This window comes from Pseudomyrmex gracilis, unplaced genomic scaffold, assembly GCF_002006095.1.
Source record: "Pseudomyrmex gracilis isolate BER0280 unplaced genomic scaffold, ASM200609v1 scaffold_60, whole genome shotgun sequence".
Classification (NCBI taxonomy): Eukaryota; Metazoa; Arthropoda; class Insecta; order Hymenoptera; family Formicidae; genus Pseudomyrmex; species Pseudomyrmex gracilis.
Window position 1 is genome coordinate 48,039 of NW_018020644.1, and position 16,513 is coordinate 64,551.

At 32.7% G+C, this 16,513-nt stretch overlaps 2 protein-coding genes across 2 annotated transcripts; one reads left to right on the forward strand and one right to left on the reverse strand.

Moving 5' to 3' along the window:
* The first annotated feature begins 228 nt into the window (after positions 1-228).
* On the forward strand, positions 229-2,472 carry LOC109854144 (3-hydroxyacyl-CoA dehydrogenase type-2). The gene is made up of 4 exons (XM_020426967.1): positions 229-412; positions 1,083-1,250; positions 1,609-1,945; positions 2,104-2,472. Exons 1-4 carry the CDS (start codon positions 404-406, stop codon positions 2,358-2,360), a joined length of 771 nt encoding a protein of 256 aa, XP_020282556.1. The 5' UTR covers positions 229-403; the 3' UTR covers positions 2,361-2,472.
* An 8,533-nt stretch (positions 2,473-11,005) lies between these two features.
* Positions 11,006-14,118, reverse strand: LOC109854184 (protein charybde-like). The gene is made up of 4 exons (XM_020427040.1): positions 13,754-14,118; positions 12,217-12,400; positions 11,902-12,057; positions 11,006-11,537 (listed from the first exon to the last, which is right to left on the reverse strand). Exons 1-4 carry the CDS (start codon positions 13,800-13,802, stop codon positions 11,447-11,449), a joined length of 480 nt encoding a protein of 159 aa, XP_020282629.1. The 5' UTR covers positions 13,803-14,118; the 3' UTR covers positions 11,006-11,446.
* Positions 14,119-16,513: the final 2,395 nt, after the last annotated feature.

Consider the following 16,513-nt stretch of genomic DNA (forward strand, 5'->3'; position numbering starts at 1 on the left):
ATATATATATATACACATGTTATTTGTCAACGTTAAATATTAAGTAATTGGCCAATAGTTTTACGTTTTGAGAAGAAAATAGGAAGGAAGAGCAGTTACATTATCGACACGACGTAGTTGTGGACAACCGACTGCTACTAGGTAGTTCGCACGGCGCTCGTTGGCGCTACGAGCAACCGCCCCGCTTGCCCCCCGATCCCCGCGCCTATTCCGCGATTCAGTGACGCGTTGTGTACAAAGTCCACAGATTAGATAAGTAATTGCCATCTTGTATTCAAGTTCATTCTCAGAATATATATATATTGGTAGAAACAATTGGAATTTCAGAACAACATTTATTACTGCAAGTGCCAAGTGTTGCAAATATTTTCTCACTGAACTTTTTTTTGGAATAAATTAAAAAATGTTAAAGGTATGTATGTTTATTATATTATATGGAGAAATAATATATAAAAGAAATAATAAATTGTATTTGTACAGTTTATAATAATTATCCAGAAACATGGTCTCAAGAACAGATTGCGATAAGATTATACTCGTTTGATTTGTTTTAGTTAAAAACAGAAGACTTTCTGGTCGAGAAACGTCCGTCTTGTCTACAAAGCGAGTTAATAAAAGCGTTAAATGTTTTTTTTTTTTTATTCTTTTGTAATATCCACGTATAAAAATAAATAAAAATAAAAATTTATAAACAAAAATAACAAAACTTTAGGTTATGCGAGGTATCAAGGTGACTGAAAAGATACAATGCATGAAAGTTTGCCAAACAACTTCGCTTTTCGTGAAATTTTGAAAACGTATGTGAAACACACATAATCGTGCACGCCTATAGAGTCCGATCATTGTGCCCCGCGCGCTCATTGGTTCACATTTATTAATTCATATCTCACTAACTATTGCGAATTTCGCAAAATGATAAATAACTTCTCTGTTCAGAATGACCCGATCTACCTACCTACACACGTCAGCTTGTTTGTTCGTTGTCAGACACCCTGTGTATATATATATATATATATATATATATACAGGGTGTTTGGTAATTGCTGTTATTTTCACCGCTAAAACAAATGATCTTTTTACAGGGCATTACAGCTTTCGTGACTGGTGGTGCTTCTGGATTGGGTCGCGGTACTGTAGAAAGATTTGTTAAGCAAGGTGCAAAAGTAGTTATTGCTGATTTACAGATATCCAAAGGAAAAGCTCTAGCCGATGAGCTGGGAGAGGCCAATGCAATATTTGCATCTGTAGATGTGTGTACATTTTAGTTTTTATATATTGTGTTGTGTTATATTTTTTTGTTGTAAAAACTATATTTTCTCTTTATTTATATTTATTTTATTTTCTATTTCTTATATAACACATTATGTGTATACTATCAAATACAACATTCTTATTTCACCCTAAAGTATGGAGTGTGACGCAGCTGAACGATCTGTAAGCGCGCGCGTGTGTGTGTGTGTGTGTTTTGTACATTGATTACAACTTTATAATTTTTTTGTTATTCATATTTCTTATTTCTATATACTATCGTATATTATCGCATTTCTTATCTGAATATGTGTATATATGATCTGCCAATTTTATAACTTGCTTATCTTTTCTTTCAAGGTAACTTCAGAAGCTGATGTACAAGCTGCTCTTGATTTAACAAAACAAAAATTTGGCAAGCTCGATGTCCTTGTTAATGCTGCAGGCATTGCTATAGCAAACAAAACATATAACAGCAACAAAAAGCTTCCTCACAAACTGGAAGACTTTGCTAAAATACTTCAAGTTAATACTGTGGGCACTTTCAATACTATTCGTTTATCTGCAGGACTGATGATTGAAAATACTCCTAATCATGACGGTCAAAGAGGCGTAATTATTAACACTGCTAGTGTGGCAGCTTTTGATGGTCAAATTGGTCAGGCTGCTTACTCTGCTTCGAAAGCAGCAGTCGTGGGTAAATTTTTCTTTATTGTTCATTTATATACATTATAATTTCTGTAAAGTAGTATATATGATATACATATGTATTGAGTGATCATAAACTTATATGTTTTGTGTGTAAGGGACAAAATGGTTTTATGTATATTTTTTTCTCTTGTGTGTGTTATGTAGGAATGACTTTACCGATTGCTCGTGATCTTTCTAAAGACGGAATTCGTATCGTAACAATTGCTCCAGGACTTTTTAATACTCCATTATTAATGGAGTTACCCGATAAAGTACGTACTTTTTTGCAGAAGAGTATTCCATTTCCTCAGAGGCTGGGAAATCCCGATGAGTATGCCATGTTGGTGCAGCAGATCGTAGAAAACCCGCTATTAAATGGAGAGACAATCAGATTAGACGGTGCTTTAAGAATGCAAGCTTAAGGAGTTATCAGTGCCGTGATGAAAAACAGGTTTAAAGGCAAATTTTGCATAAAATACACAAAACTTTTATATTTTGAATTATAAATAAATAAATAAACGAGTAAATATATAATTTTAGATTTTCCGATAGAACAGAAAATATAGTAGAGCTCGTATTTATATACGTATATCATGCTCTTCCATTTTGCCGTCGTTCCTCGTTCTTTTCGTTCTCCCGGAGCTGCTCCAAATTAGTGTCTTTTTCTCTCTTTTACCCTTTCTTTCCTTCTCTTCTGATCCCTCCTATCCGGATTTTCTTTTTTCTTTTCTTAGCAGTAACCTCTTCCTCTCTTTTTCTCTTCTCACTCTCTTCCTCGGCTTCTTCTCGTCAGCTCGTTCTACCTCATCTTGAAGTGTGTGAAAATAGCAGATCGAACGAACCGAGTGAGGAAGAAAGACGCTGATATTGTGCGCTCAGCGAGGTAGCAAAAGACACGTCTTTGTGTCGCGGTATCTTCGTTCAGGCAATCTTTCCTGTTCTCTTCCTCTCCGTCTCTAATACTTCCTCGCCACTGTGTATTTTCTATGTAAGAAATGCGCTTTTTTTGTTCTCCGCGCTTTCTTTTGCACGTAACACGGATAGCTTGTTTCTTTTCCCTCTCCAGAAGCCGAATTAAAATCGTCTTTCCATTTTAAAACCGCTACGGTAAATAATCGCTCGTATTTATATAAGTATATCAAATGTATATATATAATATTTTATCGCTTTCGACGGTTTTCTCGCCGCGCTGTAAAATAACTGCGCGGAGAAAAACTCGCTCGCATTGCGCGTTAGGTTGTTTGAATCTTGCTCGACAACGAGCAAATTCGCTGTCGCGCAAACAACACGTTCCTGTTGTTGACAGGATATTTCCTGTAAATTCCCCGGCTGTGTATATTCCTGTACATGTAACACGTCTGTCTATATAGCATGTCGACGTTGATTGATCATACGAAAGACCCTTATCTTACCAGCCAAGAATAATTCGTCAAATTGGTTGGCTCGACCGCCAGCGGTAAGCAAATTTTTGTATATGTATAATACGCCTTTGCCAACGTAAAAATAGAACAGCTGTTTACAAGTTACGGGCAGAGAGAGAGAGAGAGAGAGAGAGATCGCTTACTTATTACGTAAACATAAACGTCGAAAAAGGCAAAAGAGATGCTTTCCGATTTGATGCTTGCATCGTGTTTGACGCACAAATCATGTTGTACATAATGAAGGTGTAAGAAATTCATGCTAAACTTTAACGGTAAAGATTTACACGTGATCGACTGACATGTTGATAAACAATGACAAATGTTATACAGGTAATCAACAATCAAATTTGTGTGAATTTCGAAGCGGGCAGTCGGATTTAACGCTCTGAATCGAGAAATCGACTTACAAATTGTTAGTTATCGCAGCAATTACAGTATTCGGCGATACTGGTAATTCGACTTGAAAGAGTTCTCGTTCACTTTAATAAGCAAAAGTAAATAATAACGTATGGTTATTTTCGGAAACTGATTTAGAGACTTTAGCTAAGTTATCTGGACTTTTGTCAGAATACTACGAAACTTACGGAAATAAATAAAAAGATAAGAGCTTGTGCAACTTATTAAAAACATTGTTCATACGCTGTCATCCTGTATTTTATTGCTCGTATCGGCCTATTAATTAATTTGAACTTTTCACGAGCGATTGTTTGATTATTAAAAACAACTGTCATTTGTTTGTTGTCGAGCTGGATATACTCAAACTCGTAATTTTTTGATTGGCTTATAAAAAGAACTCCCGCGAGGACAAAGTTCAAGTTAAAACACATGAAAATTGCAAACAAAGATTAAAAATTAAGCCCACGTTCAGACCTCACGAAGAAATTAGAGTTTTATTATATATGCGTATTTTTTGTTTCTAAACACGATGCGTGCACAAATGCCGAATGATTGAAACACAAATTATTGAAGCGGTAAATGTTAATATTTTGTTTGCACAGCGACAGACTGTCTACACTAGCCTTGGCTTTCATCAGTAATGAGGTAACCGCAGGCGGGTGTGCGTGTACGCATGTATGCGAACTTGCACGTGTTCGCTGAACGTCGGTGTGATATGAGCCGTATGTACACGGTTATATATTGGCCATCAGCTGAGCGCACAAGTCACCCAGTTGCCAACCCGTTATCGCGCACGCCTCGAAGTGCCTACGTGTTATTGATATCTTAGATCTTAGGAAGAAGCAGACAGACACAGAGAGCATGTCCAGAAGCGAGTTTGATTGTTTCCGCGAACATGAGCCAGAAGACTATTTGTCACCAAATTAGAAACAGATATGCCAGAGTTTCGCTCGATGCTTTTTTGTTTAATTTGAGGTCATTGAATATTAAGATCATTTATAACAAAAGAGAGATTAAGATTGTTTATAACAAAACTATATTCGCGCCAAACATGAATATATTATATAACATACAACATGTAGGCTGTTACACTTTACAAAAGTAAATTAGACAAGAAAGTCGGTTGAGACGATATAAAAAGAATAATTACGTAGACGCACAGAATGGTGTGCTGAATATTAAAATCAGTGCGCAATCCTTGTGAGCCGGTTTATGCGATATAGAATTTTTCACGGGAGCTCGAGGAACAGCGCCAATACATAGTACGAGTTTTCGAGATGGAAAACAGGTTGTGTCGGGTGAGCGCACGCGAGCAAAACTGGTTTCTCCTGTCCAGTTCTATACATCGCGATAATTGCGAGAACTAATTGAAACAATACGACGACTACGCGCGCGCGCGCACCACACACACACACACACAAAAGCATTTCAAGCTCGGTCTACGCTCTTTGCACTTTTGTTATTTGCAGTTATTTTTATATCGCGTTGATAACGCTTGTGCAACAATTAGAATTTATCGAATGTTTACAGACGAGAGAGATATTGTGTGCAAATGTTTTTACTGTTTTATGTGTGTTTAATGTTTTAAACTTAATATCAAATTTATTTATTGCGTCAATTTGTTCGATCGCTTATTAAATTCACGCTTATTCATTTCACGTATTTCATTTTGATTTTCTGTAAACATTGATATTGAAAAATTTTTTTGTTCGCAATACTTCCTTTGTCATATCGCGCGACGTATGTATGCTACCGTATTGTACGTGTTTCATTAAACGTCAATGTTATTTTTTAATTATAAAAGTTTTTGTCTGACAAATATAGTTACAACCGATTAGTCATCGGATTAATCTAGATATGTCACATTCGGAGTGATTTCACTGATTAGTTTTCAATCGCGAAGAATAGTATCTTAGAACTTATCTTAGAATTTTGTCTTTCTTTGTCTTTTCTTTATCTGATCCTCAGAAAAACAATTGAAAAATTTTTATTACTTTAATTTTATCTTACGCCTTGTTTCAGATAAGACAGAGATTGCGCAAAATCTCTGAGAGAACGTTCAGGATGCAAAAGAAGGAATTATCAGGGAATGAGAAATTGAACATATGCGTTATTTGAACGCAGGTAAAATTTCGTAAATATTACAAATTAGAAATAACATCACATAGCAGTTTTTAATATAGAAAATACATTTGCAAACGATCACTATATAACATACAGAAAAGCCGTGATATTAATCGCACGGGTAAACTACGTAATCGAACTTTTATTTCGCGCAAGTAGATACAAAAATATCAAAAGCATAGCGAGCGTCGCGTAAATATCGTTGCTGTGCAACATTTTACAAGTATTTCCTTTTTCTTATCTCCGACGTTCTGCTTTCCGTTTGTGAGATCAGAAAAATCTTCTTTGATGGTTCGTAAAGTTCTTCGTTAAGTGAAAGCGACAAAAATATGGCCTGTGTAACACAACTTACAATTTTCGACGTACGTATGTAACGCCGCATGTTGTCATCTCTCGTGAATCAATTTTGTTAACGTTTGTCTTGTGAACAAATAATCACTACAAACAATAACCAATAGTAGAGATAACATAATCGGTCAAATCCGCTATCTTTCACGCATGCAAAAAACAACTTTATGCTACAATTTATCGGTAACTGAAGTATTGTGTCAGCGCGCGCGTTTAGACTTTTTCTCAATTCTACAATATGTTCCGCGCAAATATATCATCAAGGATACGTTTCGAGATATAGGTGATACTCTAACAGAGACATCTTATAGATATAGTATTCTAGTTTATACACGACATATATATGTATATATACGTGTGTGTGTTTTGTAATAATTTTTTATTTTTTGTTTCGGTTTAGAGACAACACTTGTACTGTTCTCATACATTGTTTAATCTATAGGGATAACGCTATACAAAACCTGGGATAAATTTTTGTGTATATAACACGTCTAATAAACTTCTTACATACACTATAAAAACGTGATTAACATATGGATATCATCGCCATTATCACATTCGACATTATTGTATTTATCACGATTTTATAGAAAGCACAAAAATGTTATTTTATCCATATTTAATCCTCAACACAGTCATAAACAAAGGCTGGCAAACGCTATGACATTTCACATTTTTTGGTGAATTGTACGTGTGTGTGTGTGTACACACAAACACATACATATACACGTACACACGCTACATATGATATTATAAAAAAATTGAATGTAAATAAAATAATCACAAAGTTTATGGTTTCTCCAGTTTCTTTTGTAATAGCTCACACAGCTGGCTATTTTATTTCGCACAGTAATTTGCAATTTCTTATAAAATATATTATTACATATATTATACGATATATATATATATATATATATATATATATATATATATATATATATATATATATATTTGCAATAGAATATTAAAAAATTGTTATATTATATTTGACAATATATAATATAATACACATTCATATTGATTTTTATATTTTCATGTAAAAAAGTGCTTTTATACTGTTTAAGATTAATCGTTTACGTAAAACGATACGCACTTGCAATTCACCCACACATTGTTAATCATCAACTAATTACAATTAAACGAGGCCGCGCGAGTATTGCTTTCTATCGCTCTGCAATACAACAATTTCTCGACTTTTGCGACGTCGTTTGTTATTAACAAATAATTGCTGACTACAATAGTACGAATAGATGTTTTGCGGGATTTAGCCAAATATCACATCCCAGAAAGAAATAATCTTTTTCCAGATTGATAATTTATAACTGTCAGTTTGACGAATAAATTTTTGTATCGATAGTTTACTTTGTTATAAAAAAAAACGTGACTTTTTTTAAACTGAGTATAATGTCTTCTCGAGCAGTGATTTTTGGTTATCCCGTATCGGCTAAGTTCCGACTGACTTTAAAACGGACAACATTTCAATGTTGTTTACTTAGTACATCAGCAAATCAGTCTTACACCTTCAAATGCGATAGCCCAATTTACACAACACGTCGTTTGTAACTACGACTTTTACCAATTTCTTAGTTATTTCTCTTTTTTGACGTGATAAGAAATAAGGAGATACTCGGAGAATAGTAGGAAAGTTGGACGGGACTGTGTTTCTTCTCCCTTAAATTTAACCGGTCCAATCTTATTATTTATAGTGAGAAATAAGTTATTAACTCGTTTACGTAAATGTTATTCTAAACTGATATCTTATTTAAGAATTTCTGCTTCGCGATTGTTGCAGAAAAGTTTGGTTTCTCGATTTAATTTGTTACATTTATTTGTTTTATAATAATAAACGGAAATTAAACTCATTTCTAATTTTAAAAAAGTACAAATTATTTTTGTTTTTGCCAAATCACCTTTCCAAGATGATCTTTTAAAAAAACTGTAGGAAGAAGAATATTTAAATATTGTATATATATATATATATATATATATATATATATATTATCTTTGATCTTTTCTTTGAGCATACAAAAATATAATGTACAATAAATTTCTGCAAACTCATATTTCTAGATCTTGAAAAATATAGCCTTTATTTCACTAATTTTAATATAATGAGATTATATAAATCAGATCTTGTTTTTGTGTCATAATCATATGACAATATATATAAAAATATATAAATATATGTGTACAATATAATAAAATATATACGTGTGTGTGTGTGTGTGTAATACATTTTCTAAGATTCAAAAGTTTCATCTCCGAACATCCATTCGAGAAGAGTTTGCTTTTTCTGACAACAATGATTCGATTAAGACCGGTTAAATCATCGCTCTTCTTTCTCTAAGCAAACCACGAAAAGATTTTCAACTTCGGTATATTTCGTGTTAAAGACAAAGAGAACAAAGCGTTCGTAGTTTTACGCAACACGATTTCTCTCGACACCGCGAAGAATACTTTGAACGCAAGCGTCTGTAGTTCTTTAAATCCTAACAATAAATCGTACACTTAATTGTCTTGTATTTTTTCTTAATATCACAAACATATCTTCAATTTAACTCTAATAGTATTACGACAAAAAGCGAGTTACTAAATGGAAGCGATACATAAAAAAAAGAACGAAAAATGTAAAGAAATAAAAAAATATAGACATAAAAAACGTGAACAGATATTAACCACAATGTAAAATAGAAATATGTACGGTAGTCAACAAATAATAATAATAATAATATAATAATAATGATGATGATGATGATGATGATGACGATGATGATGATAATAATGATAATAATAATAATAATGATAATGATGATGATAATAATAATAATAATAATAATAATAATAATAATAATAATAATAATAGCAATATAATAATGACTGAACTGAAGGGAAGAGATTCAATAATTCAATGGCAAAACACGTTAATCCTCCAACTTTTTGCTCTTCCTTTTCTGAATTTGCTCTTCCTTTTTCATTTATATATGTATTCGAGACTGCATATGAAATTAAAGCAATAAATTTTCGAGAATTGCCCTGTTCTCTTGTGTTTATATTTTTTATACACTAAAATACACATCAGTTATCTAGTTTAGTGAATATATGCATTATTATTGTGTACACAATTTCATATATTTTTTCCATTTTTTTTATACAATAAGAAATATGTTTACGAAGTATTCGAAACCGTACTGCTCTTTACTCCATTGAGAAATCTTGTTTTAGTTACAATTATGTATAAGCAACAAATCTGTAAGGATTTTCCAAACGTTCCGAACTATTCACAAAATTTACATAAAAATTATAAGAACATTTACAAAACAAAGTCTTGAAAAAACAATATTTAATTAATTTAATTTAAAAAGCGCAAGAAATTTGTCAGTAAAATTGCTAGGACAAATTTAACACAAAAGAAACACTGTTTCCGCCGACGGATTCGATGAACCACCTATTGCTAGCACATCACTACAACGTTTTGATACCATGGAAATGATTACCGATATATCGCGATATCGAGAGAAGATATAATTTAATGAGATTTTTTATAGCGATCATATAAAGGGAGAAAATTACGTAGGATAAAGATTGACAGATGAAATGATAGAATAGACTGCACATCTGTGCCAGATTATACAGGATGTTCTAGAAAAGTGCACTACTACGATATATCTTAATTTACAGCAATTAACTAATAAATGTAAATTATTATTTAAAATTTGAATATTTATATAGAGATATTTACGTAGAGATTTTCATAAATTTTTAAAATAATAATTACATATAATAGAATATAAATTTCAAATAGCAATATTAATTGAATCAATATTAATTAATCGCAAATAATTTGTATTAATTAATTACAAATTAAGTATTTTATCCAAGAATCCTGTATTATCCTGTAAGATTTCTTGTTTTTTTGTTGGCAAATATGCTGCCACTTTTGATTTCCAATATTATTTCGCAACGAAAAAACAGAGAATAGAATATTGCTTGCCTGTGTTACTAGAGTCACATGAGCTTCAAAAGACCGTCTCTAAACATACGACGTGGGCTATATAGCTACCTGACTATGAGTGATTAGTAAAACGCGTTTTTTGGTTCTAAAACTAATCATACTTGCTACGTATCACGTGAAATTTGTTACAAGTCTTATAATCACATACCTTCTTCGAGAACGAAGAACGCGAGAGCCTCTCTCTCCTCGCGATAAGATCTGTTACTACTAGAACTTGTCTCGCGCTATCACAATTATTGAACGCATAGGCCTCTTCTCCTTGAATATAGTATTGCAAGAGAACAACATATAAAACAAAAAGCGAAGTTTTTTTTATCGTTAACCCTTTAACCGATTCGCTGTTCTATTATATAACAAACTGTAGAAATTTCTTATACAAATAATATACTTGTAAGTCCGCATCTGAGCTTTATTAAAAACCTCCAACTCTTCAACCTCAAAAATACTTTAATCCTTTTTCACGACTATTAAGTTGTATATTTCTTAAAAACTGTGATCTTGCAAATTGTAGAAATCCTGCATCTTTTTGGACACAATTGTTTAACTTATTTCTCTGAATTATAATTTTTATTATTTTTTTCAGTTACTAGTAAACTCGTTAAACTAATTCGTTAAACCAACTAAATACGTCTAGATTTTTTTAACTGTCACATTCTTACGCGATATATTTTTGTCGTAAGAATTAATTTTGTTTTGAAAAATAATTGCATTCAAAGTGCAACTATGTTATCAATATTTAAGTAATATTATGAACTAGATGTTTTTCTTTTTTCATTCATTGCAACAGTTCAACCGCAAAATCCGCGACTTTTCTCGCGCAATCGTTTTTTTTTTTTTTCATTTTTTTTTTCATTTTTTTTTATTGAAAAAATTTAGAAAGTTTCTCAAAAGTAGCTGTCATCCGTAATATGAAAATCCAATTGTATAATTAAAGGGTTAACGCATCTTCCCGCGCGCGAGCACAGCAAAATCTTACAACATGCCATTAAGAACGACGAAATCTGACCTGTATGTTGCAACGATGCTTTCGTCGCTCCAACTCCCTTCTCTTTTTCTGGTCTTGCGATATTGTATGCAATTGTATATTTCAGCTGACGTCTTTTTAGAGCGACAGACTGGCAAAAGTAGCGATACCCGTTTGTGCACATTTGGCAAAACAGGAGATCGTTTAATATACAAAAATCCCATTCTGTGACCTCGGCATTTCTCAATGATACTGTTGATAGGATCTGTAGAGTTTCTTCTTTTCTAAGGTGAAATCTCTACTGATCATGATAGTGCCACCGCGCGTAAGATTTCTGTGAGAAAAACAACAAATTGAATATTGAATTTAGTCGCACCTCAAACAATCGCGTACATTATGTTGTGTATAAATTTTCATGCTTGTGGAAACGAAAGATCTCGATATAGATAATTCAACATTATCCCGATCTACAATTTGTGTAAAATATAGAGATAGTTTTGTAATACGATTTTATTTAGTCAAAATAATTTGCATAGCAATGATAAAACATAACAAGAAAATATTTAGAACATTGCTTATACATTTTTATAAGTTTTATATCATAAAATGTGAGATTTTTTACTGAATTGTATCAACAAGAAAATTTTACAAATAGAAAGCAACTTGTCCAATAACAAGATTTGTCAAGTCATACTCACTTTAGAAATTGAGGTAGCAACATGTGCCAAGATGTGTGATCTTGCTTTAGCGTGAGATAGAGTTCGAATGTCGATACAGCACTGGGATCGCACTGTATTTTTGACAGTTTGCGACACATACTGTCGGTCTCGAAGCTGATAAATAGCGTGCAACCTCTGCAACAAATAACACGCGCAAATACGTAAATTTTTCAGATAAGATCAAAATTTCCATCTCGTGCGCGCGCGTGTATGTATTATGTCAAATTATCTGATCTCATATCTCGAAGAGAGAGAAACTGATTGTTTCGATAATATACGGAAAATTCAATTTACCGAAGACCACAAGGTTCGTTATCTGCCATGGTAAGTACATGTTTGGCTATCTTAGGCAGCAAATCAGCTGGCAGAAGGACTTCGCCACAAGCCAGCTGAGCGTGTTTAGCTCTCCTTAGCTCGACTTCCAGCCTCTTTGCTAACGCTTGGCAAGCACCATCAAGCTCGTCTGTCACGTTTCCAGCTGTAACAATTAGTTAAACATAACTGAATGTGCAACTTTTCTTGTTAAATACATCAAAATTAATAAAAACATCTCAACTCTAAGACGTAGCTAATTATTTATTTTATTTCTAATACTTCATCTTATTGAATATATATATATATAATGTAAATAATATATCATTTATATATATTATGTATGTATATTATTATATTTGTATATTATTATATTTTATAAATAATACTTTTGATATAGAAAAATATGTATATAAATTGATCTACTTTAATTAAAACTGATTTGAATAAAATAAACCAAGTAATCAAATAAATAAATAAACTAAATAAAATAAATAAATATAAATTCGAGTTTGATTGGAAATATGTTATTATATATAATTCGAACTAATTAGTTATCAAATTAGTGGTTCGAAATAAACAACTTCACAATTAAACTTTTTCAAAAGTTTTCTAAAGTAGACATTGTGACAACTAGCATGTGCCGGTAGTAAGTCTGACAATCTAACAAATACTCGATACACAATATTTTCGAATGTACGCAGATGCAGGCTAATGTAAACTTGAATAAAGTAACATTTTTTTGCTGTTATCATTTTGAAATGTTAAAAATTATCAAAAATTGCAACAAAATAAAAAATATGTTTGTTTTTCTTTGATGATTAACATTATCTGCTATTTCACTTCTTGTTTCGCATTATATCAACGATAAATTGAATGCTAAGAACATCATTTCATTAATTATAAAACGAACATCTTTTAGTGCAATGTAACAGAGCTGTCGTCAGAAAAGAATATGATGACATAATAATTAATATATCGACTTTTTTAATTAGAATAGATTTTAAGAGTCTTTTTTTAGTTCTCCAGTTGAATTTTGTGTTGTACATTATTATATTAACATGTTCGTACTTTATTAAGGAATTAGAAATATCATATTTAGATTTCCATTCGTAAATACAACAAGGGTAATTTAAGTGTGACTGTTAAATGCGAGAGGAAGTAACAATCAAATAACATGCGAAAAAAACGACAGCAGCGTAGGGCATTTCTCCCCTCCTCTCTCGTATGATCGGAAGATTCTGACGCAACTGTAATTCGCTGTTTCGCTGGTAAATCACCGAGTAAATTTATAATTAATTCTATCTTTGTATCACGAATTAAGAAGAACAAATGTTAAAAACCGATATTATATCGTCAAATATTGCGTTGCAAGCAAAAATCAGCTGATTCTCAGCCGGCGTTGTCAGCTGAGAACACAACGGGCTCATGCGTCGATCGAAGAAGTTAACGCGACGCGACGTGACGCTCCGAAAAGCGGATCAAGAGAAAAGAAAAGAATATCATCAGTGTGGCTTACCTCTGGTATTGCTGAAGTCTACATTGACAGGACACGGTAGCACTTCCATGATTTTGCGAGGACGTCCGGGAATAGACGTATATTGACGGAGTTTTTCTCGACGGTCGCCTCTTCAGGATCCGATAGCGTAAAACTTCTGAGAGAGAGAGAGAGAGAGAGGAGAGAGAGAAAAGATGCCGATAACAGACGTAACGAATAAACCACGATTTTTGATTAAAAAAAGCAATTTCGGAAGACAATACGATTCGTATTGTCAGGCAACATTCGACCGTTCTCTCCGAAGGACTTTCACAAAGAAATGAGAATCGTATGACCCAAATCGAGTACGCGACGTTACCTGCTCGACTGATTGGCGGCCGGCTGCTGACGCGAGTTATATACGATGATCCCCATCCCGAGTAAGTTTCCCGTCCTCTTCGCCGCGCACCACCCCATGTCGACCGCCTAGCAACACCGTCTACGTGACGTTCGGCACTGTATCCGCACACTGTATTCGGTTGTTTCCGGCGAAGTTCGCGCCGGCCTTCGACTTGTACTACGATCGTGTATATGCGAGAAAACCGAGAGCGTGCAAAAGCGTGCGAGCGCGAGGCAATCCTCCGGTGACAGTTCCGGAGGGGATCTCTATCGTTGTTGCCAGTGGTGACGGTGGCGGTGAGGCACACCGGTTTTTTTTTCACTCCCGATGCTTGTTTTATTTCTTCTTTCTTATTCTCTCTCTCTCTCTCGCTCTCTTTTTTCATCTCAGTCAGTGATGACTACGTGCGTTACATCGCGCAATCTTTTATCGCCGAATTTTAACGTGTAGTACACGAGAGAAAAGAAGAATGAGCGTATGTATAACATAATATTAGCCAGAGTGTAATTATTAGGAACTGTTTCGATAACGATCTTCTAAATACGTAGAAAAATTGAAATCTCGGCGTGAGATGAGAAACATACAAACGCATAGCTCGCGGGCTTTGTCACGAGAAAAACTTGATATGCAGGTGGTACATTTTGCTATGAAATCAGCTGACCCTGGCTGAAGTGAAGGCTACGAAGAAAAATTAACATAATTGCACTAAGAAATGCTTTTATAAAAAAAATTGTAGTCAGAAATTCATTTATATCAAAGAGCCAATGATATTATGAGACATCAATAAATTATTAAAGAAAAAATATGTAAAACCAGCTAGTAAAAAAACTGTAAAAGCTGTGTTTGTAAAAAAAACTGATTATAAGAACCGAGCGTGTTGTGTAAGAGTTTGATCGCATTAAGGGAAGCGCTTTTTTAAAGTCAACATAATTTCGATTACGAGTCGAGCATTTACATACTATAGTTTCACGACAATTATATTAATTATGTAATCTTCCATTGTGTGTGTGTGTGTGTCGTAATATATTTTATTATCATGTAACATAATTTGCATCCAAACGATACGTTAATTAAATATTTAATTGTTTCAATGGATTATGCAACTAGTTGTGAGGTGAGAAGGTTTGTAAATATTTTATTATTTTTAAACGTGCATAATATCCAACTTGACGCCAAATGATATATCTTAATATTCTGTTTTTAGAACATTTTAGTACATTTATAAGTCAATCTGTCATACTTGTTACAACTAAAGGCGATATACGCTTTCCCAATGGAATAGTATTTTTCATGTTGATAAATAAATTGTGTAGAAAAAACTACTATTTTCAACAGAGATTCTCTATATTTAAAATATAAATGCTTTTAAGATTCCTCTTTTTATTCGGTAGTTTTAGATTTTGTTAACATTATTTATAAATAAAAATAATTAAAAATAATTTACATTTCAAGATACGTGAAAAATGTAATATGACGAATTGCAAATTAAATGTATATATAGGAAGAGTGTGAATACGTGTTCACACAAAGTTGTGAACTTAAGATGCTATAGGGATCTTATAATGTATAAGAACCCTAATATAGGCAAATTGTGAAAATATTACACAAAAATAGCATCGTGAATGACGATGATTTTGCAATGATTGCACTAAGATGATTCGCCATAACGCAACAGTTTTGTCGAAATAAAATTTTATAAATAATATTTGTCAAAAATTGCAAGAGTTGTCATGCATTTCCATAAGTATATACATGAATAAAGTTAATTTCTTCATATGCAATTATATTTCTACATATTTTAAACATCACATAGCTGAAATTTTTTTCTCAATTATTGGACAATTTCTTTTTGAAATTAATTTTGCAAATATATTGCTAAGATGATTCGCCATATCGTTATTCTTTTGCCAAAATAGTATTTGGAAAGTAATTTTGCAAACAACTACAAATATTTTATAAAAGATCAATGTTTTTACACCTATTTGCTAAAATATATCTGTATAATTGCAAATTACAATTTTAGTGCAAGATTTCGTCACAATTTTGTAAATATTTTCCTATCTAGGAAACCGAATGTGTGTGGCACTTTGAAGATCTGTGACAACACAAGTTGTGAAGACAACGGTCCATATGTAAATCCAAAGTCCCATGCATCTATCGTGATTCCTGAATCTAAAAGTGCTTCAAAGAAAAATATTACTCGATTGAACTGTCAGTCAATTCATTAATTTTTATCTTTTTAAGAATCTGTAAGTGCGTTACGATATATGTTATTTACTTTTTTCCTACTCGATATATACATACATATGTATGTATGTATGTATGTATATATATATATATATATATTCTTATCACATGTTTAAAAAAACAAAAGACAATAATTCTCTATATCATGTGTGAAA